Source organism: Lithobates pipiens, unplaced genomic scaffold (genome assembly GCF_037356315.1).
Source record: "Lithobates pipiens isolate NorthernLeopardFrog02 unplaced genomic scaffold, aLitPip1_a1.2 Scaffold_19, whole genome shotgun sequence".
NCBI lineage: Eukaryota > Metazoa > Chordata > Amphibia > Anura > Ranidae > Lithobates > Lithobates pipiens.
In genome coordinates, this window is record NW_027507764.1 from 562,257,820 (window position 1) to 562,281,467 (window position 23,648).

Here is a 23,648-nt window from a genome sequence, read left to right on the forward strand (position 1 = left end):
CAGGTTCATCTACTCACCTTTCCCCCTCCCTAACTTCATCTACTCACCTTTCCCCCCTCCCGAGCTTCATCTACTCACCTCTCCTCCCTCCCCAGCTTCATCTACTCACCTTTCCCCCCTCTCCAGCTTCATCTACTCACCTCTCCTCCCTCCCCAGCTTCATCTACTCATCTCTCCTCCCTCCCCAGCTTCATCTACTTACCTCTCCTCCCTCCCCAGCTTCATCTACTCACCTCTCCTCCCTCCCCAGCTTCATCTACTCACCTCTCCTCCCTCCCCAGCTTCATCTACTCACCTCTCCTCCCTCCCCAGCATCATCTACTCACGTTTCCTCCCTCCCCAGCAACATCTACTTACCTTTCCTCCCCATCCAGCATCATCTACTCACCTTTCCTCCCCACCGAGCATCGTCTACTCACCTTTCCCTCCTCCCCAGCTTCATCTACTTACCTTTCCTCCACACCCAGCATCATCTACTCACCTCTCCTCCCTCCCCTGCATTACCTACTCACCTTTCCTCCCTCCCCGGAAGCATGTACTCACCTTTTTTCCCCTCTCCAGCATCATCTACTTGTCTTTTTGCCCTTCCCAGCATCATCTACTCACCTTTTCTCCCTTCCCAGTGTCATCTACTCACCTTCCCTCCCTCCCTAGAAGTATGTACTCACCTTTCCTCCCTCTCCAGCAACATGTACTCACTTTTCCTCCCTCTCCAGCAACATCTACTAACCTTTCCCTCTTTCCCAGCATCATCTACTCACCTTTCCTCCCCCTCCCTATTAGCATCTACTCAACTTTCCTTTCTTTCCAGTAGCATGTATGCACCTATCTGCCCTCCCAAGCAGCAGGTAATCACCTTTCTGCCCTCCCCAGCAGCATCTACTTACCTTTTCTCCCTCCCCAGCAGCACCTTTCCTTCCTCTCCAGTAGCATGTACTCACATTTTCATCCTCCTTAGCAGCATCTACTCACCTTTCCTCCCTCTCCAGTAGCATGTACTCAGCTTTCCTCCCTCTCCAGTAGCATGTACTCACCTTTCCTCCCTCCCTAGAACCATGCACCCACCTTTGCTCTCCCCAAGCCCCCCCCCAAGCATTATCTACTCACCTTTCCCTCCTTCCCAGCATCATCTACTCACCCCCCCCCCCCCTCCCTATTAGCATCTACTCAACTTTCCTTTCTTTCCAGTAGCATGTACGCACCTATCTGCCCTCCCCAGCAGCAGGTACTCACCTTTCTGCCCTCCCCAGCAGCATCTACTTACCTTTTCTCCCTCCCTAGCAGCAACTTTCCTTCCTCTCCAGTAGCATGTACTCACCTTTCCTTCCTCTCCAGTAGCATGTACTCACCTTTTCATCCTCCTTAGCAGCATCTACTCACTTTTCCTCCCTCTCCAGTAGCATGTACTCAGCTTTCCTCCCTCTCCAGTAGCATGTACTTACCTTTCCTCCCTCCCTAGCAGCATGCACCCACCTTTGCTCTCCCCAAGCCCCCTCCCCCCCCCAAGCGTTATCTACTCATCTTTCCTCCCTTCCCAGCAGCATCTACTCACCTTTCTGCCCTCTCCAGCACCCTGTACTCACCTTTCCTCCCTTCCCAGCGTCATCTAATCACCTTTCCTCCCTTCCCAGCAGCATCAATTTACCTTTCCTCTCTCTTCAGTAGCATGTACTCACCTTTCAACCCTAATGCACTAACATTTCCTCACTCGCCAGCAGCGTCTACCCACATTTACTTCCTCCCCAGCAATATGCACTCACCTTTCCAACCTCCCCAGCAGTATGTACTCCCCTTTCCTCCCTCCCTAGCAGCATGTACTCACTTGTATTCCTTACCCAACAGCCAGGACCAAGAAAAAACCCAGTGTATAACCCAAACGATTTGCTGGAGCTTACATGAGGCTATGGACTCTTTTCTCTGGGCAAGCAGAGTGGTGGAGGAGGTAAGAAAGGAGAGTACATGCTGCTGGGGAGGAAGGAAGGGCAAGTACACATAACAGTACTGGGCCAATCACAAAGCATCAGTGTTGTCACGTGAGAAAGGGGAGGTGACTCATATGCTCATTAAGGAGATTTTGCTTAGACTTCCTGTCCAGCACTTCCTTCATAGCATTTTGATGGCAGATGTGTTAGTAGAGCACAGGACCCAAAATGAGGGGGAATATGATTTTGCATCCAAATTTTTGAGGCAGCACAGCCAAGGCTTGATTACAGGTGAAACAGTGCTGCAACCACTGACTTGACATCCCAAAGGCTTCAGAACTCGGTGCTTAGGCTGCAAGGTTTCTGAAAACCATACTAGTAGACCAACTTCAATAGAAAGCTGGCATTTTGATAGGTATCAACAAAAGATATTTGGCGAAGTGGCATACTGTACAGCCAGAAAATGCCATGCGTTTGCGGCCAGCTGTTTCAGCTGATTGTTCTTTCTGGTTTTATATCCCTTTGCCCAATAAGGATAACCATTTGCTGATACCTACTATAGTGTCGGCTTTCTACTAAAGCTCAGCAAAGGCATCCTTGGGGGAACCTGGAGTAGTCTCAAGAATGTGAAAAGGATAAGATCACCACAAATATCATGTAAGTCCTGTAAATCTTTATTGCAAATGACAGGAGTTCAGAAGAAGAAGCCAACACATTTTCGGGGCTCACTACTTTACCTTCATCGGGGGTTGGATACATGATGTAAATAGGGGGAATGCAGGACAACAGATTGCCAAATAGAAGGATAGGAATAATGATTGCTCTGGATATCTCTCCAATTGGAAAAAAGACAACAACCAAAACACAGCAACTTAGTACAGAATATAAGTCTGTAATAAATGATCTCTATGTATTATTCTCCTGGTGACACCCTATCCCTAGTAAAGACACAGACAGCACTAAAAATGCAACACAAGTTCTAACTCTTCCCATCTCTATCAAATTTAGCTGGGGTTGGGCTTTAAAATTATGATCTGTTAAAATTGCCCAATATACTCAATTAACCTTTTACTTTTTATTTTTTTCGCAATAGAAGGGACAACTAGGAGTTTAGAAAGACGTCTGTGTCCCCATTCCCCCATAGCCTACATAAAGAATCATTGGAACTCTTGATGCATTACACCTGTTGAGCTAGTTTATTGGTTCAGATTTGGTAACTAATTACAAGTTCAGCAAACTAATTGGACACATACTTGGCTTCAATATATCATATGCCCAAAAGTATGTGTACACTCCTCCTAATTGTTGAGTTCAGGGGTGCAAAAGACATAGAGGCTGATTTACTAAAGGATTTTAGAATCCCAAAGTAAATACAGGAGTTTGCTTTTCACGTCAGATGATGGATTCTTAACTCTTTTAGTAGATTAGCCTAATGGTTTCACAAGTTTGATGTGAAGGAACTGGAGTGGCCTGCACAGATTCCTGGCCCAAACCATACAGAACACCTTGGGGATGAATTAGAACCCTGATTATAAGCTATTTATTCTCAGTCAACGTCAGTATCTGACCTTACAAATGCCCCTTTGTCTGAAAGGAGTATATTTCCACAGATACACTCCAAAATCTTGTGGAAAGTCTTTACAGAAGTGTGGAGGCTATTATAGTCACATGGTTGTTTGACATGTAAACCATGGCCTTGTTAGACGTGCTCATGGTTTTGCAATGTGATGTCCAAAAAGTTCATATAGCACAAAGGGTATACAAACTTGTGTATGTGCCTGAGGCATTGAGGCCCCTTTAAGAGAATATGTTAGTTGCCTGTCCTCTTCACCCACTAAAACTTGCCTTTACTGTGCTCCTTCACAACTTCATTGCTCCTTTGGTAAATACCTTTCTTAAGTATGGAGGAGCATGTGACCTCCTAGAATGTCCAGTTGTCAGGCTCGAATAAGGCCACATGAGAAACAGAAGGAAGAATTCTAACACCATCCTACAAAGAGCATACAAAAGATTGGGACTCATTACAGAAGTGCCTATCCTCCTGACCCTACAACTTCATTGCTCCTTCGGTAAATACTTATCCTTCTAGGAATGGAGGAACATGTGACCTCCTGGGATATAGTGTTTTGGCCACAGTGGCCAACAGCCAGGTTCAAACAAGGACACATGAGGAACAAGAGGAAGAAGTCTGACACCATCCTACGAAAAGCATACAAAAGGTTGGATCTCAGTTCAGAAAAGCATAGAGAGTGAGCATCAATGGGTGATGTACACTCTGGTTAGTGGTGGTCATCCCGTAAAGTGTATCCAATCCTAAAAATGTGCTAAACTTGGATAGAGTGTGAAAGAGCTAGAAGTTCTGTTTTTATTGTCTTCTCTGTCTCTCCACCAAGGGTGACGGGATACCCACAGTTGTGCTCTTGCTACTGGAACAGGAACAGAGGGGAAATCTTCCAACACCTAAAAGGAGATTCCCTTTACTTTTGGTCAAATTTCCTCAATGGGACACAGACAGAAGGGAAAATCTCCCCAATAGGACACAGACAGAAGGGAAAATCTCCCCAATGGGACACAGACAGAAGGGAAAATCTCCCCAATGGGACACAGACATAAGGGAAAATCTCCCCAATGGGACACAGACAGAAGGGAAAATCTCCCCAATGGGACACAGACAGAAGGGAAAATCTCCCCAATGGGACACAGACAGAAGGGAAAATCTCCCTAATGGGAGACAGCAAAAATAAATTGACAGGGTTTTAACCCTTCCCCTACTCTATCCAAAACAAAACTCTTTCCCCCCATCAGAGAAGACATTCCTACTTCCAGCCTAATTTCAGCTTTCAACCACAGGTCAGCAGAAAAGCCTATTTTAGGCAAGGGAGCTGAAAAATCATTTCACAGGATCTGCATGAACACAAAACCGAATTAAAGGCTGTTTTTATTTTTTAATATGCCTGGAGTTGTCACAGCAATGTATATGGCTCTTTCTGAACATTCATCTCTAATTATTGTCATATAGAGAATTCTGTTTTCTATTCCTCATTTTTGCTCTCACCACCCACAAACCTAGGCATTCCCGCGGCGATATGACTTACAATATTGATTACGGCTCCGAGGAAATTAATCATAATGGATGCGAAGATGATGACATTCCTCGCCAAGTACGTCTCATTAATCCAGCAGCAGGTTTTCCGGAGCACCAGGGGAAGACATTTATAATCCTCCGCCGTCGTTATCAGGACAAGCGCCGAGTGCAACATGATCAGGATCGAAAACTGGATCACCATCGGCATCATCCTATGCAGAAAAAAAAAGTGATTTAGGGTATGGCATGAAAATCGAGAAGGCAACCACTATTCGAGTGCACTTTTCAATCGGTAGTAAATGATGAGGAAAGGACAATATTAAAGATAGGCACTTCCCTTGTCCACTGTAGTTTTAGTTCCTGTGTAGCGTTGGTGCTCATCCTTACGGTGTAACAAACCTGCTATTAAATTAGCATAATGTACCAGTACATAGTTCATGAAGGTGTCATTACTGGCCATATATATTTGATAACTGACCACCAATGACCAGTTGACCTACAATGAGTCCCTATTAATTGCATCAGATGCTTGGCCTCTGTATCTGTACTAGTTTTAAAGGAGACCCGTCAGTAACCAATAGTTGACAATGTCAGTTGCTTGAGTCTGATGCTGGCCCTCTTGCTTTTATACCTACTGTAACTAGGAGCAAGCATACAGATTGTTCTGGGTCTGTGCCAAAATTCAGAATGGGGATAACCCACAAAATTAGCATTTTCAGAAGGAGGACACCATGTTAACCCATGTGTTTTTGTAATGACGGGTTTACATTAAAGTGAAGCTGTAGCAGTCAATGAACAGTCTAGTTTATACAAAATATCATTGATCTCTATAGCTGCAGGCGCTGTGGTGTAATTTAATCTTGCTAAATTACATAACTCCCTCAGCAGTTCAGTTCTCCCTGCTCCCTTCTCCCAGCAGTGACTTAGCAGCTCAAGTCACCCTGGTCTCCCCTGCCAGGGCAACTCCTGCGTTTTTGTATCATAGATTAAAAAGCTAGAAGGCTGCTGTGTCGCAGTGGCGGCCGGTCCATAAGGGACGCATGCCTCTCAAAGTTCATATTCATAGAACAATTTATTTTTAAATAAATGATAATATGACTAACATTTTTTAACATCTTAACCCCTTGATGCCTAAGCCTTTTTCTGCAACTTGTTGCTTACAAGGTATAATTGGTGTTTTTTGCTAGAAAATTACGTAGAACCCCCAAACATTATACATATATTTTTTTTGCAGATACCCTAGGGCAGGGATATGCAATTAGTGGACCTTCAGCTGTTGCAAAACTACAAATCCCATCATGCCTCTGCCTCTGGGTGTCATGCTTGTGGCTCTCAGAGTCTTGCTATGCTTCATAGGAATTGAAGTTCTGCAACAGCTGGAGGTCCGCTAATTGCATATCCCTGCCCTAGATAATAAAATGGCGATCGTTGCAATATTTTATGTCACACGTTATTTGCGCAGCAGACTTCAAATACAATTTTTTTGGAAGTAATACACTTTCATGAATTAAAAACAGTAGTTAGCCCAATTTTTTTGTAAAATGTGAAAGATGCTGTTAGGCTGAGTAAATAGATACCTAACATGTCATGCTTTAAAATTGCGCACACTCGTGGAATGGCAACAAACTATGGTACTCAAAAATCTCCATATGTGACGCTTTAAAACTACAGGGTACCTGGCTAGAGTTATAGAGGAGGTCTTATGCTAGAATTATTGATCTTGCTCTAACGATCGTGGCAATAACTTACATGTGTTTGAACATTGTTAACATTTGTGGGTGTGACTTACATATGCGTTTGCTTTGGCGTGCGAGCACGGAGGGATTTGTGCTTTAAATTTTTTTTCTTATTTATTTATTTTTATTTTTTGACACTATGCCTTTAATTTTTTTTATTTTTGATAACTTTTATTGCTGTCATTAAGAATGTAAACATCCCCTGTGACAGTAATACGCGGTGACAGGTACTCGTTATGGAGGGATCTGGTGTCTATAAAACCCCAAATCCCTCCTTTGCACTAAAAAACATTCAAAACGTCAAGTTTGGCTGTTTTGAATATTGTAATTTTTTTTTATTTGGCGCCCTTAAGTCTTCAGCAAACCGAAAGTGATGTCATGATGGTTACTAGATGCAAGACCCGATCAAAGTCGTTCGGGCCCCCCCGATGCATGCAATAACAGCTGAGCGGCTGATTAGCCGCATTGGTTGTCATTACAAGAAAGCCGACCGTGCGCTCTAAAAAAACAGTACTGGGGCGATGCCTGCAGCTACAGGCATCACCCTGGTACAACCCTTGAAGCTGAAGGCCACATATTTACATTATGTCGGTGTCAAGGGGTTAAAATAAAAAAATTTTTTTAGTGATATCATGATTTATTTAAAAATCATTCTATGTGTGTGCAGTGCACTGTGCGGGGCACCGAATATGTAGATGTCTATTAGCTTTGTCAATTTTTAACAAGCAAATGATTAGAGCTTGAAGCTCTAATTGGCTTGTTTAACGTTGTCCTCAGGACGCAGAGCAAAGAGCACTGCTCCCCAAACCCTCCCACTTTTGGTTTTAGCGAACCAAAATTCGCCATCGCGTCACTTCCAGTTTCTCGCCCTGGAAGATTTGGAAAATGGAACCCGCTGGGTATCAGGGGAGCCGTGACAGCCCCAACTGGAGGCTCCGTCTTCAGGTAAGGACCTAGAGGGGTTTGTTTGCGCCCCCCAGAAAATGTTATCACCAGCCATCGCTGGTTACCACGAGTGAGCAATGGTAGCTTTTTTAGTTCTGAAGTCACAGCTGGGAGGGGTGTACAGGATCAGCTGAGCCACTGATGTTGCGATTCCTAAGTGACTGCTGAAAAAAGGAAAGGGTGAGCTGAGCTGCTAAACAACTGCTTAGAGAGGGGGCAGGGGGAACTGAGCTGTACATCACTGCTGGGAAGGGGTACTAGGTGACCTAAGCTGCCCAGTCACTGCTGGAAGGGGGTGCAGGGTAGGCAGATCTGGTCAGTGCTGGCATTGGGGAGCAGGAAGAGCTGAGCTATTGATTTGCTGCTGATATGGGGGAGCAGGGTCAGCTAAGCTGCTTAATCTTTGATTGCAAAAGAAAGTCAGGGTGAGCTGAGCTGCTGAGAAAATAATTAAGACATCTTCCTGAATTGTCCCATAGTGCCTACAGCTACAGAGGTCAGTAAGGGCTTGTTTTAAAACTGATTATGCAAATATTTTGAATGTCCAAAGGGCTTGATCACCCGAGTGGTAGGAGGGAGGTAAAAATAAGCAACGGAGCTGTGGCTTTCCCACCATTCCTCTGCTTTCTCCCTCCAAGCCACAACATCAGACTAACAGGGTTGTACACATGTCGAGACAAACATTATACCCCATGTTGACTTTAGCAGGCAGTGAATGGAGCTGTGCCACAACTGCCCAACAACTGCATGAAATGCACACAATTGCGGCACAGTGGTGTGGACTTTTCAAGGTTAAAACACATGGTGAAAAGGTGACATATTGCCTCCCACCTCTTTTCCGAGGGGCTCCAAGGGCTGCCGCCATGTGTGAATGAGCCCTAAAGCATAAGATGGAATAGATACAGAAGAAAAAACATACAGAAGATATAAGAGATGCATTATGTATAGTATATCCTTACTACATAACCTCATGCTGGTTGTACGATAGCTATTACTTCCTTTTGCATTCAACCAAAAATAGTTTTCAGATGCTTGTAGCGTCTAATTCTGAAAGCTTTTTAGAGGAAAAAAAATAACTCCTTTCAGCACTATCCACTTTTTGTTTGCAAATAACAAGTGTGTCACAAGAGCAATTTTGCTAAGTACATCTGTGTTGAAGAGCTCCTTTGTCCTGCCTCCGCTGCTTTGAAAAATACAGGTCTATCCTCAGCTGCTGTCAATAGATTTCAGATTTCTGTGATAATCTAAGATGTCAGGAGGATGGTTGCTGCAGTGTATTTAAGATCATAAGGGAAGGAAAACATGGGTATATAAAAAACACAATAATGTAGCGCTATCCCCCCATAAGGGCCCCTGGTATGAACTGGTTCTTCCTCAAAAAGTATGGAGTTCTAAAGGGTTTTAGAATTGCGCTGGACTGACTCACTCAGTTGAGGGTCTGTGAGTGGGTGAAGGCGGGGGCGGGTTTAGAGAGTTCGCTCCCGATAATTTTGGCCCAACTTAGCAGAAGAGTGGGGGTGAGCCTTTTTGGGGGGCTTGGGGCTGCTACCTCGGAGTATGCCCACAAGGCTGATTCCATATATATTTGTAGGGGTAGATAAACAGAGCACTCTGTATCCAATTAGAAGCAAAATGAAGGTGCATATTTAATCGTTTTTTTAGCAAAAATTATCAAGCCTATGCGTTTTGGGGGAACAAAGAGCTATATCCCGAATTGGTCTGTCTGTAGCACCGAAATCTAGATGGTAGCTGGGTCATCTGGCAGTGGCAGCATAGTGTATAGACTATGCTGCCACCACCAAACGAACAAGCAAGCATTCCAATTTCTATGTTACAGACAGACCAAATTAGGATATAGCTCCACTCACCATTAACATAAAGCAGCAGCCCTGAAGAAGGGGGAGTCTTGGTTCCCTCAAAATGCGTTGGCTTGATAAGTTTTTGCTACTTTCAAAAAAAGACTACATATTCACCTCAATTTTGCTTCTAACTGGATACTGGGTGCTCCGTTTATCTGCCTCAACAAGTATGGAGGTTACCCACCCACGCAAGCACCAGTCCATTCACACCAGCTCCAATAAACAGTCTAGGGGATGTCTTTTTAAGATTTATTGCTTGGAAGAACCTTATCAGGAGAGGGGTTAGGGCATATGATACTCCAAAACACTCAGCACTTAGTAGTTAGAGGACAATCTTCTCTAGAGGTAGTAGCAAATATCAGTCTAAGGCCCCACACCTGAGGACCACAGGGCAAGTCCTTTGGCATCTGGTTACACTGTGCCAATGCACAACTGCCAGTACCCAAATGCAGCTTCCAGTGCACTTCCCAGTCACAGGGATCAGCTTAATGTCCCTACTCACAAGTCCCCTGAACAGTTACCACCCTTCAGCTTCCTCCGGATTCAGGACAGTGAATGGAACGGCACCTCTCAGGACCAGATCTCTTGTAGTGTGGTTATGCAATTAGCTCCAAGCAAGCTCTTTCTGCCCATGACATGGTGACAGACTATGTTACCCCAAATTGTCCATGGGGAAACAATTTAAAGCCCAAGGCTGTGCACAATATAAGATGGGGACAAGGTTCCTTTGCCCCAATGCAGCCTACCATTTTGAGGACATGTGGCCTGGTATGGTTCAGGGGGGGGGGGGAGCGCTCACTTGCCCCCTCTCTTTTCTGACCTGCCAGGCTGCATGTTTGGAAACGGTCTGGTATGGATTTTGCATTGCACGTGTTTACGGCACAACTGATATACAGGATGATCGTGATGCCCAGACTTTCCAAGCTCTGTTCTATCTATAAGTATCTTCAGCCTTAACTGAATCACTCTTTCAAGGAAAAAAAAAATGATGTTAATTTAGAACACAACACGATCATATCTCTTCAGGTTCAATGGTATAAATACTGAAAAATATGTTCCATAGCTATTTTCCCAGATGTCAGGCTCAGAAAATAGAACTTAACAACTACTCCCAGGAGTTCCCGGCAAGCGTGAACCGACTCATCACATTAAGTTCCCATTACAAGGACACGATAGTCCAAATATGATCAAGATACACGATTTCATACTTATGTAGCATTGCAGCTGCATCCTAACACTTGTTTTAATCAAGATTCGTGTTTACTAACTTATTGGTTATTAGCTGTAAACAGGTAAAGGCGGGCGATGGGGGCAGAGATCTCTTCCTACACTGTATTCATGTGCTTCCCTCCAATTAGAATACATAGAATATAAACATCTTAAAATTCACATATACCAATAATAATGAAGTCAATATATAATAACAATAATCCTCATCATCATAATACAAAAGATTATTATGACAACAAAGATTATTAAAAAATAGGTGTACGCAGCACTAAAAGCATATCATTAAAGGTGAAAGTCCATAGGGTTTAGGATAAAGTCCTTGTTCAGGGAAAAAAAAAATAATGGAACCACCAACGTTGTAGACAGAGATACAATTAGGTGAGCACGAACCTATCCTCCACTGAACATCAACACACCAGGCCTCTTACCAAAAAGAATGGACCACTAAATTACAGGTGGTCAGACAATCGCCTTGAGGCGATTCAGTTCGCATTGTGCGCTATATAAGTATTTCATTCATTCATTCAAGCATGATGGACACAAAGACGGCCGCGTAAGGTGGAGCTCTGATGTCACGACGCTACAACGTGTCAACCGTGGCCATCTTTGTGGTTGAAAACAAATGCTATCTTATTCAGACTGCTGCTTTTTGAACACACCTGGTTTTATCTGTTGTGAGTACCCTGGTTATATTTTTTAAAATAAATGCGATCCTGGTTTTAAAGTATTACACCATAAGGAGTTCCTTCTTTTGTATCTTATGCATGCACCCCTGAATATTTATATGGTGAGACTACAAGACCCGGCTGTCTATGGATTTATCATGCTTGTCTGACCACCTGTAATTGAGTGGTCCATTCTTTTTGGTAAGAGGCCTGGTATGTTGATGTTCGGTGGAGGATAAGTTCGTGCTCACCTAATTGTGTCTCTGTCTACACTGCGGATGTTTTTTTTCTCCCTGAACAAGGACTTTCCTAAACACTATGGACTTTCACCTTTAATGTTATGCTTTTAGCGCTGCGTACACCTATTTTTATGCTTTTTATTGTCACCATGCAATTTATGTCAGCTGCTTTACTATTATTACTAGCGCAGTGATTAATCTTGAACAAAGATTATTACTACTACTACTAATACTAATAATAATAATAATAAATAATAATAGCAATATTAAAGATTAAATAATATTAATAATAACTAATAATAATAACAATAACAGGGGACAATAAAAAGGAAATGTATTTAGAAAATATCAAAGAAAATGACCAATAATCTCAACAATAATAAAGAGAAATGTGCATAAATTCAGGGCTTGAAAAATGCATATAATACATAAAAAAAATACTTAAAGGGATTGTAAAGGAAAGCATTTTATAAAAAAAATAAAAAAATAAAATAACAAACATGTTATAGTTACCTGTAGATAATTGCAGAAATTTTACCCAAGCTCAACCGCTATATATCTTACATCCAGGAGATGGATGTAAGATATAGCTCCTGAATGGAGGATATATGATATCTTCCATCCAGGAGATGGAGACTTGTGCTCTGGCTGGGGCATTCAACTCCAAAATAACAGGTACCAATAAGATGATAAGATGAAAGCCGAAAATGGTATTTGTTGGCAAGAGCACTTCGGCTTTCATCTTATTGATACATGGTGTACTTACCTGAAATAAATAAGACCTTGCGAGCTATTAAAAACCAACACACTATTATATCAGAATTGAGTACAACCACTTTAAAAAAATACATTTATATTTCCAGGCCTGGAAGCTTGTGACTCTTCTCCCAGGCCTGCTGATGATGAGGGATCTAAGCAGCAGCCATGATCCTGGTATCAAAATTTTCTGCCAACGATTCTCTTTCATGTAAAAGTAATCTGAGTGGCTCTACAGCCACCTGATCATTTTTAAGGGGGGGGGGGGTCCAACAGACCCTAGATCTCTCCATAAAGGGTATCTGTCACTTCATAGTTACATAGTTAGTAAGGTTGAATAAAGAGACCAGTTCATCCAGTTCAACCTGAGTGAGTGTCTACAATTCTCCCTATCCCTGTACATCACACACTCACATTAGTCCCTACCCTCAAGGAGCCCACAATCCAAGGTCCCCATTCATATACTAGGGCCAATTTTGGACAGAAGCCAATTAACCTACCTGCATGTCTTTGGAGTGTGGGAGGAAACCAGAGTACCCAGAGGAAACACACAAACTCGAGGCAGGTAGAGTCATGGTTGGGATTTGAACCAGCGACCCTTTTTACTGCTAGGTGAGAGTGCTAACCACTACACCACTGTGCTATCTCAAGGAATGTTGTTCTTCCCTTGTGATAACAATAAAGTTAATAAAATGAAAAAAAATCAACATTACTCATATTGAAAATATGTTGTCTTTCTTCTTTACCTTTCTATAAAACCCAATATAATTCTTGAAACACAAAAAATGAAAAAAAGAGGCAGCATTAAAAAAAAAAAAAAATCAAAGAAAATAAGTAATAAAATCAAATAAACAAATTTTAAAGCAGCGTAAGAACAATAATTCTGGTGCCAGATCTCCTGTGTAACACTAAATTGATAACCTGTAAAGGCCTTTAAAGTGTATCTGATGAATAATTTAATGCATTGTGGTTTGTCATTATTCTATGGGCCTCTGTAATTTTACACGTTAGGTATTTTGACACGTTAGATATCTTCTCGGCATAATATCATCTTTTATGTTTTGCCAAAAATTGGGTATTATATTGTGTTTGTGTGCACCAAAATTCATTAAAGTGTATTTTTTCCTTAAAATTTGTCTTTCATAAACAACTGCACAAATATCATGTGACATAAGAAATTGCAACAGCCACCATTTAATTCTCCAGACCCTTGCTTTTATAAAACATATAATTTTTGTGAGTTCAAAGTAATTTTCTAGCAAAAAAATGCAGATTTATTTCACATACTGTATGTGAGAAATGTCAAAATTTGCTGTGTCTTGACGTGGTTCCAAAGACAGCAAATGTGAGATTTATTTGAATTCTAAATTCATTTAAATTTTAAATCCATGACCTATTCCTCATTAGATATGTGTTTTTTAATGGAAAAAAAAACAAATAACGAAAAACAGTACAGATCAAAAAAGCACAAAAAAGGAGAAAACAAACATGCAAAGAGGTCTATTCGTAAATGTTTTACCCAAGATTTACACAATTCTCAATAAATCCAATTAGAAATATTTGGTAATCTTGGGTGAAAAAGAAAAATTCTAAATTAACCAATAAATGAAAGAAATACTGCAGCTAAGAGCCGGTTCACACAGGGGCGACTCGTCAGGCGACTTAGCCGCCTGACAAGTCGCGTCCCGTTCTGTGCAATGGAACCGTTCTAATTGGAGCGACTCAAGTCGCTTCGACTTAGAAAAAGGTTCCTGTACGACTTTTGAGGCGACTTGCATTGACTACTATACAGAAGTAATTTTGCAAGCCGCCGCTAAAGTCGGATCCCAGTCGCCTGAGGCAGTCGCGCTGCAAGTCGTGCCACCTCAGTGTGAACCGGGTCTAAATCAAACAAAAAATATCTATGCCAAAAGAAAAAACCAAACAATAAAACAACCTCTAAATACATATATCTTTGAGGAACAGTTTGCCTAAGCAGCTCAATGAGGGAAATTTAGAGTTTTCAATTCTGTGAAATTTGCTGATGGGAACATCGGTAATTTCACAGCAAGCTCAATTTTGTCGGAATGGCTTTGGTCATTCCTATTCAGAACCTGTTCGAGAGCTCTGTGGAGAAAAAAAAAAATACTAAAGGTACAGTTGATTTTTATCTCCTGGAATAAGCTTTCAACAGTTATTTTCTGCAAAGTAAAGATTAAATCCACACTCAAAAAGTGAAGACTTGCCGCGTTCTAAAGAGCATTTAGAAATGTTAATTGTGTCTAAACAGTACCTTGAAAAATCGACTTTTTGTGCTGAATTCCTCCTGAAAAATATCAGTGCACTTTGCTGGTTTTGTGAGGGTGTAGGCACACCTGTGCTATGTGCTCATAGCTGTATACAGTGTCATCCATGTGTGCAGTGTGTTCGGGGAAAACGGGCCCCTAGGGAAGGGGGGCCCACTGTTCCCTGACACACACTGTCCACATGGAGTACATAAAAAGTCAACCCCATTTCCCTGGGGCCTTGTCCCAAGTGGTGTTGCCAGCATCCATGGAACTTTTTTTTTCTTTTGCTGGACACAGGTGGCGGTCAGGACTATAATTGTAGTATCGGCAAATGCAGCCTGGCCATAGCCCGTGCTCAGAAAAAGGACAAAAATCACCCTGCCAGCATCACTCATCCGTGTTTATGGGCTGGCTGAGCTGCTATACCAGGCCCATTGACTGGGGATTGGCTAAGTTCCCCTAAGTTTGCAGATCAACCCTTCTGGCTTCACCCTCCAGCTTCTAGAAATGTCTCCAATCTTCCAGAACCAGGGGGAGGCACCAGAGACCTGTCTGTATGAGTCATCCAGCCTGACCTTCAATAACTCTTGACCCAGATTAAAGACTAATTTCACCATGAGCCAGTAAATTTGCCTGCCCTATTCTAGTAGCACACTAGAGTTTGCTACATTAGGCTATATGGTTGTGTGTTTCTATTGATACACACAGTGTATGGAGGCACAACTTTAGTTCCTGCAAACATGGGAGGCCCCATGGGATGATACAAAAGAAAGGAGCCACTCTGAAACAGGAAACCTGGCAGAGATCATGGCAACAACTTACACTGAAACATAGACAAGGATTCAAGATAAAGAAGCTGCATATTCAGCGATGTTTAAATCAGCTGCTGAAAGTGTATAAAAACACTGAGGTTTAATATCATTTTAAACTCTTGCTGATGCCTCCCGCTAACCCTTTGACGGATCACAGGAGGCAGAGTTCCTAATTGGTTATCATAGTGGTCACGTGGATGAGTCCCACCAACCTCTGGCTGTTACCGGTGACAGCTCAGTCAGCATGCTGGGAGCACGCTCTCAGCACACAATGGTTGCACCATGACGCGTTACGGCCCAGCCGCCCCGCTGCGGCACATATGCCCTGGGTTGAATTGAAGCAGAGCAATTCCAATCTATATCAAAGACTGCATTTACCTTGAAGATGGAAGTAAGCTTTGGATTGCCGTGATAAAGATAAGAACCATGAACGCACAGACCAGGTTGGATTTGAACACTTCATCCCTCATTTGTGAATACTGAAATACAGAAAACGTAAAAAATACAGAAAACGTAAAATTAAAGTCATATTTTATTTCATTGCATAATATTAGAAAGTCAATAGTTGGTTTGGATTTCAGTCGGTGCCACTCAACAAAGCAATGTAAATTGCAGTGTAATTATTCTTTATTGCTGCCAATCTATAATACGTTATCTGGAAATAATAATACAGCTAATGTCTGTACACATTTGCTTTTCTCCCTTCGGAAATAAAAATATAGATCACTTAGCATGAAATAAAAAATTCTCAAGAGAATCAATGAGCATTCTAACCCTTAAAGATACAGTATCTCACAAAAGTGAGTACACCCCTCACATTTTTGTAAATATTTTATTATATTTTTTCATGTGACAACAATGAAGAAATGACACTTTGCTACAATGTAAAGTAGTGAGTGTACAGCTTGTATAACAGTGTAAATTTGCTGTCCCCTCAAAATAACTCAACACACAGCCATTAATGTCTAAACCGCTGGCAACAAAAGTGAGTACAGTCCTAAGTGAAAATGTCCAAATTGGGTCCAATTAGCCATTTTACCTCCCCAGGGTCATGGGACTCGTTAGTGTTACAAATTCTCAGGTGTGAATGGGGAGCAGGTCTGTTAAATTTGGTGTTATCACTCTCACTCTATCATACTGGTCACTGGAAGTTCAACATGGCACCTTATGACAAAGAACTGAGGATCTGAAAAAAAGAATTGTTGCTGTACATAAAGATGGCCTAGGCTATAAGAAGATTGCCAGACCCTGAAACTAAGTTGCAGCATGGTGGCCAAGACCATACATCGGTTTACCGGGACAGGTTCCACTTACAACAGGCCTCGCCATGGTCAACCAAAGTAGTTGACTGAGGGCACGTGCTCAGCGTCATATCCAGAGGTTGTTTATGGGAAATAGACATATTAGTGCTGCCAGCTTTGCTGCAGAGGTTGAAGGGGTGGGGGATCAGCCTGCCAGTGCTTAGACCATTCGCCGCACACTGCATCAAATTGGTCTGCATGGCTGTCATTCCAGAAGGAAGCCTCATCTAAAGATGATGCACAAGAAAGTCCGCAATACAGATTGATGAAGACAAGCAGACTAAGGACATAGATAACTAGAAACCATGTCCTGTGGTCTGATGAGACCAAGATAAACGTATTTGGTTCAGATGGTGTCAAGCGTGTGTGGTGGCAACCAGGTGAGCAGTACAAAGACAAGTGTGTCTTGCCTACAGTCAAGCATGGTGGTGGGAGTGTCATGTTCCACCCAAAAGGGGAAGCTCCACTTGTCTGCCCTGACTCCGGGTTTTGACAAGTACCCACTCCCACTTCCGGCTCAGTTCGCCGCAGCTCAATTAACCCCCTCTTTCGCGCATGCGCAGTAGGAAACTGGCCGCAAGGTTTTACTGCTGGTTAGGGGAAACTGTAGGTTTCCCTTAACCAAGATGGAGGCACCAAGTGAGGAAACCGCTGGATGCCTAGACAGATAAGTACCCTATTAGTAAAAGTCAGCAGCTACAGTGCTTTCTGCTGACTTGGTATTTTTGGCAGATGGGGGCTGGAACTCCTCTTTAAGTCACAAAGCTTAAACAGGAACTTCAGTCCTCCCCCCTCCACTGGCACTGTCTGGCGCATGTGGAGATGTTCCGAGGGGCTCTTCCCAGCCTTCTGGACCTAGCACAGCTCTTCAGTGCATCTGCGTATGCACTGAACTGCATCCATATGTAGGAAAAGAGATCCAGGGCCTCCTTTGCTGCACCATCTCCATGCACTTATGCATTCAAATCGCAAACACAGATGGTCTCAAAGCCTGGCAGAGCCCTTTAACACATCTGTGTGCAACATCAGCATATTAGCATCTTGCCCAGGTGAGAGAGGAGAAAGTGTTGCCTTGCAGCACAAAAAATAAATAAAAATAATATATATATATATATATATATATATATATATATATATATATATATATATATATATACATATACAAAAAAAATACACACAATTGTGGTAGAGGAGGGGGCTGGAGCCAGGTACATCCACATTGTGTTTTGAGATGAATGTCCACATTAAAGTGTATCTAAATCCAAGAACAAGGCCTTGTTCATACCACCAGCACTGGGCTACATTTCCCAACACAGCTCCAATGAAAGGACAAGGTAACAGCCTTATTTTCTAATTCCGCGTACACGTGACCAGACTTTAAGGCAGAAAGGTCTGACAGTCTTCCCAACGGACTTCCGACCGAACGGACTTGCCCACACACGAACGGACCAAAGTCCGTTCATTTTGAACGTGATGATGTACGACGGGACTAGAAAAGGAAGTTCAATAGCCAGTAACCAATAGCCGTCCTTGCGTCGTATTTGGCCCGTGGGACCAGCATACAGACGAATGGTTTTCCCGATTGGAATTGATTCTGTCGGACAGATTTGAAACATGTTCTATTTCTAGGTCCGTCTGAATTTTTGAAGAAAAAAGTCAGATGAAGCCCACACACAAGTCTGGTAGTGTATACGCGGCATTAGAAAATAAGGCTGTAACCTTGTCCTTTCGTTTTTAGCTGTGTTGGGAAATGCAGCCCAGTGCTGGTGGTATGAATGAGGCGGTTGTTCTTGGGTGTGTTGCATCACTGTGCGCTCAAAATGAAAAATGTACGTAAATGTACTGCATGTCAAAAACATAAGGTGATGTCAAATTTTATTCCAGCATGTGCGTATTATGCATGCGCTGACGGATACCCTATGTTGTGAATGAGCCTTTCCTGTAGTACACTGCCGCTTACCAGTCGATAAATTAGGTAGCTGCATTCGTTTTCTTTTTCTTCCCGGCTTTTCTCCCTTTGTTTCCACCTGGTGCCAGTAACACACCTCCTGTCCTAGGGTGTCAACATGTACTTTGTGCAGGGGTGGCGCTCTCATACCAGGACAGGAAGTATGTTTAGACTACAGAGCACCTCCCAAATACCCAAAATAAGGTGAGGTGATCTGCAGTTCACAGGAGAGAATTGGGTAGGGCTGATAACGCTGCTTAAGATTGTACTGCAGAACAAAAAAAGAAAACAGGATAGTACAAGCTCACTGGATTTCTGTCAGGATCAACAGCTATTTTATTTGCATTCATTGAACGGGTATAACAAAACACTTTTAACAGTATATTTAAAATAATAAAATAGGTCAACTTAAAAATGTCAGTTATTGTATATATTTATAGAAAAAAATATATATTTTGTACTCAAAATATTTTACTTTATTACTGTTGGCATGCCCTGCTAGATACTGTAAGAATGAACATAAAAATGTATTAAAAAAATGATATTGTCAATATAAATCTTCAGAAGGTTGTAGCACCCTGATAGTAGGCAGGATTGCTAAGAAATTTTGCTTGCTAGGTGGTAACTAGCCTGGCTGATTGATAGGGGATTCACTGTCTTTTTCCCTAACTCTGGATTTGATGCACCTCTCTCTTCTGTCACTAGGTGGCATTGTTGCCTGTGGCAGTAGAATGATAAGGACATAGAGAATCCAGACTAGGAGTGAATAGGTTGACTGAGAAAATTGGCAGGGGTCTCTTTGGTCCCTTGGCCTGCTGGGAGCTCCTATTTATTCGGGAGGAGTCAGGTGAACAGGGTTCTGTTCCACCTGGACGGCTGTCTCAAGGCTCTGAGCTGCTAAGCCAGAAGTCTGAGGCGTATCCTGGGAGCACCTGGCTGCTAGGCTGTCTGAGGCCTATCCAGGTTTGAGAGAAGCAGCGTGGGGTTGGGGCTTCAGGCTGAAAGCCCAACCAAGTTGCAGAGGTTCTGCCGGATGGGGGAACTGGATCATTGCCAGTGGTGAGGGAGAAGCAGTTGCCACATGGGAGGACCACTCGTCACCAGGGGCAAGTGATGATCAAGGCCAGAGGTAATAATCGCCAGCAAGGGACAACCATTCCTGTTATCAGAGGCCAGTGTATGGAAGTCTGAAGTAGTACCAGAGTAGGCTTTTCACCAGCTGGGGACGGTGAAGAAGTGGGAAAGCTTCAGCAGAGTGCCAAGCCCCCGGGATAGCGTGGGTGAAGCTTGAGGAATTTACAGCGAGTTAGCTGTGGAAGAGCTCCGGGGATTCAGTGACTTCTGGGATCTTGAAGCCTAAAGAGAGACCGGGAGCTCAGTGAAAGAAGATCTACAGTAGGATACTGTGAGATATGAGAAAAAATCTATAATGGGTTACTGTGAGTTACGTGTATGGATCTCTATTGACTGTTCTAAAGTTTAGTTGCCATAGGAGACATGTTCTACAGATACAGTTGCTGCATCCAGCTTAAAGGCCCTCTACCCGTATAGCTGTTTGCCTATTATTTTGTCTCGGGTCTGCCAATTACTGTTGCATCTGTCTAAGGTTGTCCTGGCCCTAACCCTCTCTCCCACAGTTCTGTTTAAGAGACAATAAATCTCTTTTTTTGCATTCCAAAAAGAGACTGGCACCCATGTTTCCAACTTTCCAATACACCCACCATGCCTAATAACCCACACTACAAGGAAGGTTGTCAGCTATCCCTGACTCTGGAGGTTACCATTAGGCCTTTGGAGGTCGGGGATGCCGCTACACGGTATTCTGTCATCAATGTGAAACCCTTCACTCCAGCTATCAGCATAAAGCTTTCTACAGTATTCAATGTCACACAGCCAGCTCCAGCTAAAGTGTCGGCCCAACAACATGCAGGAACAGAGTAAACAGTTATACGGAGGCTCAGCTACAAGCAGGCAATGAAAATGCAAGCTTTAATCTTTCAACTATCCAAGAGCTTTAACACGGGATTAAATAAACTCAGAAATCCTCTTTATATTCACTTAAATCCACAAACAGGCAAAACAAAGAAATAGGTTATAGAAAAAAAAAGTCTATAAAGCCAATATAACAATGAAATAGTGCCAGGAGTCAAGCTCTAAGTGCCGTATGCATTGCAACCAATATGAATGCATCTGGTACTGGCATAGCTACAGTGAAGTGAATACTGATTCCTACTGAGAGTTACCAGGTTTTGTATTTTGTTCCTTGTTCTGGTTAACTAATTTAAGCGAAGAAGAGGAAGGTGAGAGGTTAGGAAGGAAGGTAGGAAGGAAGTCAGACAGGATAGAGAGGTGTTGAGGGAAAGAAAAGGAAGGAAAGAAAGAAAGAGGAGAGGAGGAGAGGGGAGGGGAGGGGAGAGGAGGAGAGGGGAGGGGAGAGGGGAGAGGGGAGGGGAGAGGAGGAGAGGGGAGGGGGGAGGGCAGGAGAGGAGAGGAGACGGGAGGAGAGGAGAGGGGAGGGGAGGAGAGGAGAGGAGAGGGGAGGGGAGGAGAGGAGAGGGGAGGGGAGGAGAGAAGCTGAAAAGGAGATAAAAAAGCGGGATAAGTAAGTGAGTAGAAAAGAAGGATGAGAGATGTGTGGAGAAAAGGAAAGTGGGAAGGCAAGAGAAAAGAAGAGAAAATAAGAGAGCGTAGCTACAGTGAAGTGAATACTGATTCCTGCTGAGAGTTACCAGATTTTGTATTTTGCTTCTTGTTCTGGTTATTTAATTTAAGGTAAGGAGAGGAAGGTGAGAGGGTAGGAAAGAAGGATGAGAGATAGGATAGAGAAGTGTGGAGGGAAAGGTATGGAAGGAAAGAAAGAAAGAGGAGAGGAGAGGTGTCAAGAGGAGATAAAAATAGTGAGATAGGTGAGTGAGTAAGAAGGAAGGTGAGATGTGTGGCGAAAAAGAAAGCGGGAAGGGAAGGGAAGGGAAGAGAAGAGAAGAGAAGAGAAATGTGTGGAGGGAAAGAAGAGAGGAGAGGAGGGTGATGGCATAGGAATGAAGGATGAGAGATGTGCAACTGTGTGGCAAATGAGGTTTAATATTGATAAATGTAAAGTTCTGCACTTGGGGGCTAAGAATATGCATGAATCATACACACTAGAGGGAGTACAACTGGGAGAATCAATGGTGGAGAAGGATCTGGGGGTTTTGGTAGATCATAAGCTCAATAATTGCATGCAATGCCAAGCTGCGGTTTCCAAAGCAAGCAAAGTCCTTAGCACACGAGATATGGACTCCAGAGAGAGAGATATCATTTTGCCCCTGTACAAATCATTAGTAAAACCTCATCTGGAATATGCAATTCAGTTTTGGGCACCAGTTCTAAAAAAGGGTATCAGGGGACCGGAGAAAGTGCAGAGAAGGGCAACCAAACTAATAAGAGGCATGGAGGAACTCAGCTATGAGGAAAGATTAGAGGAACTGAATTTCTTCTCTTGAGAAGAGGAGATTAAGGGGGCATATGGTCAACTTGTACAAATATAAGGGGTCCATATAGTGAACTTGGTGTTGAGTTATTCACTCTAAGGTCATCACAGGGGACAAGGGGACACACTTTATGTCTAGAGGAAAAGAGATTTCATCTCTAAACACGGAAAGGTTTCTTCACAGTAATGCCCCATACACGTAATCAGAAATTCTGCCAGCAAAAGTCGGATGTGAGCTTTTGGCCAGAAATTCCAACCGTGTGTATGCTCCATTGGACTTTTGCTGGCAGAATTCCAGCCAGCAAAAGATTGAGAGCAGGTTCTCTATTTTTCGATAGTTCCGATTGGAAATTCCGATCGTCTGTACCAATTCCGATGTCCAAAATTCCTATGCATGCTCAAAAACAATTTGACGCATGCTCAGAAGCATTGAACTTAATTTTCTCGGCTCGCTGTAGTGTTGTACGTCACCGCGTTCTTGGCGGTTGAAAGTTCAGAGAACTTTTGTGTGACCGTGTGTATGCAAGACAGCTTGAGCGGAATTCCGTTGGAAAAAAACATCAAGTTTTTTCTGATGGAATTTCTGATCGTGTGTACGGGGCATTAGAGCTGTCAAAATGTCGAATAGGCTCCCCCCAGAGGTGGTTCAGCTTAGTGGATTGTTTTAAGAAAGGCCTGGATTCTTTCCTAAATGTACATACTATATATATGATTTTTTTTTCCTTTTATTGGTTGAACTAGATGGACTTGTGTCTTTTTCCAACCAGACTACCTATGTAACTATGTATGGACAAAAACAAAGAAGAGAAGAGGGTGAAGTAGTAGGAAGGAAGGATGAGAGATGTGTGGAGAAAAAGACAGAGAATAAAACAAAGAAAAGAAAAGAGAGATAGGATATAGATAATATTTTTCTTGAGTTAGGTTAATTTTGGTTAATTATTGTATTAGTCATTGATTTATATATACCATAGATGGCCGCAATGTGATATGTATAGTAAGTGGGCTCTGCATTTCTATGGGGGTTTCACCTTGTTGTTGGGTGTCTCCTTGTCCTGTGTCACTGAGATCCCAGCAGTGGGGCGGCAGTGGAGGGTAATTAGCGGCTAATTAGCCACAGCTGTGTGATAACAGCATTAGGTTCTATTTAACAGCGGAGTGATGTCTCTAGCCCCACCCCTACTGAAGAAGTCTACGCTCAACGCTCTGACCATATGCTTAAAGGGGGCGGGGCAATCGTCACTATTATTTGTTTACAGCGCAAAAAAAGAAAAAACGCAGATCAAATACCATTAAAAGAAAGCTCTATTTGTGGAGAAAAAAATTACGTCAATTTTGTTTGGGAGCCACGTCGCAATTGTCAGTTAAAGCGACGTAATGCCGAATCGCAAAAAGTGCTCTGGTCAGGAAGGGGGTA

General features: G+C 42.8%; 1 protein-coding gene across 2 annotated transcripts in view; it reads right to left on the reverse strand.

Annotated features, from left to right (window-relative positions):
* Window positions 1-23,648, reverse strand: part of ADCY8 (adenylate cyclase 8) — a 437,831-nt gene that overhangs the window by 96,208 nt on the left and 317,975 nt on the right. For both annotated transcript variants that reach the window (XM_077493354.1, XM_077493353.1), the window contains 2 exons: window positions 15,895-15,995; window positions 5,018-5,219 (listed from right to left, as the gene is read on the reverse strand). In XM_077493354.1, the coding sequence (XP_077349480.1) occupies window positions 5,018-5,219; window positions 15,895-15,995 (303 nt within the window). The remainder of the gene's footprint in view (window positions 1-5,017; window positions 5,220-15,894; window positions 15,996-23,648) is intronic.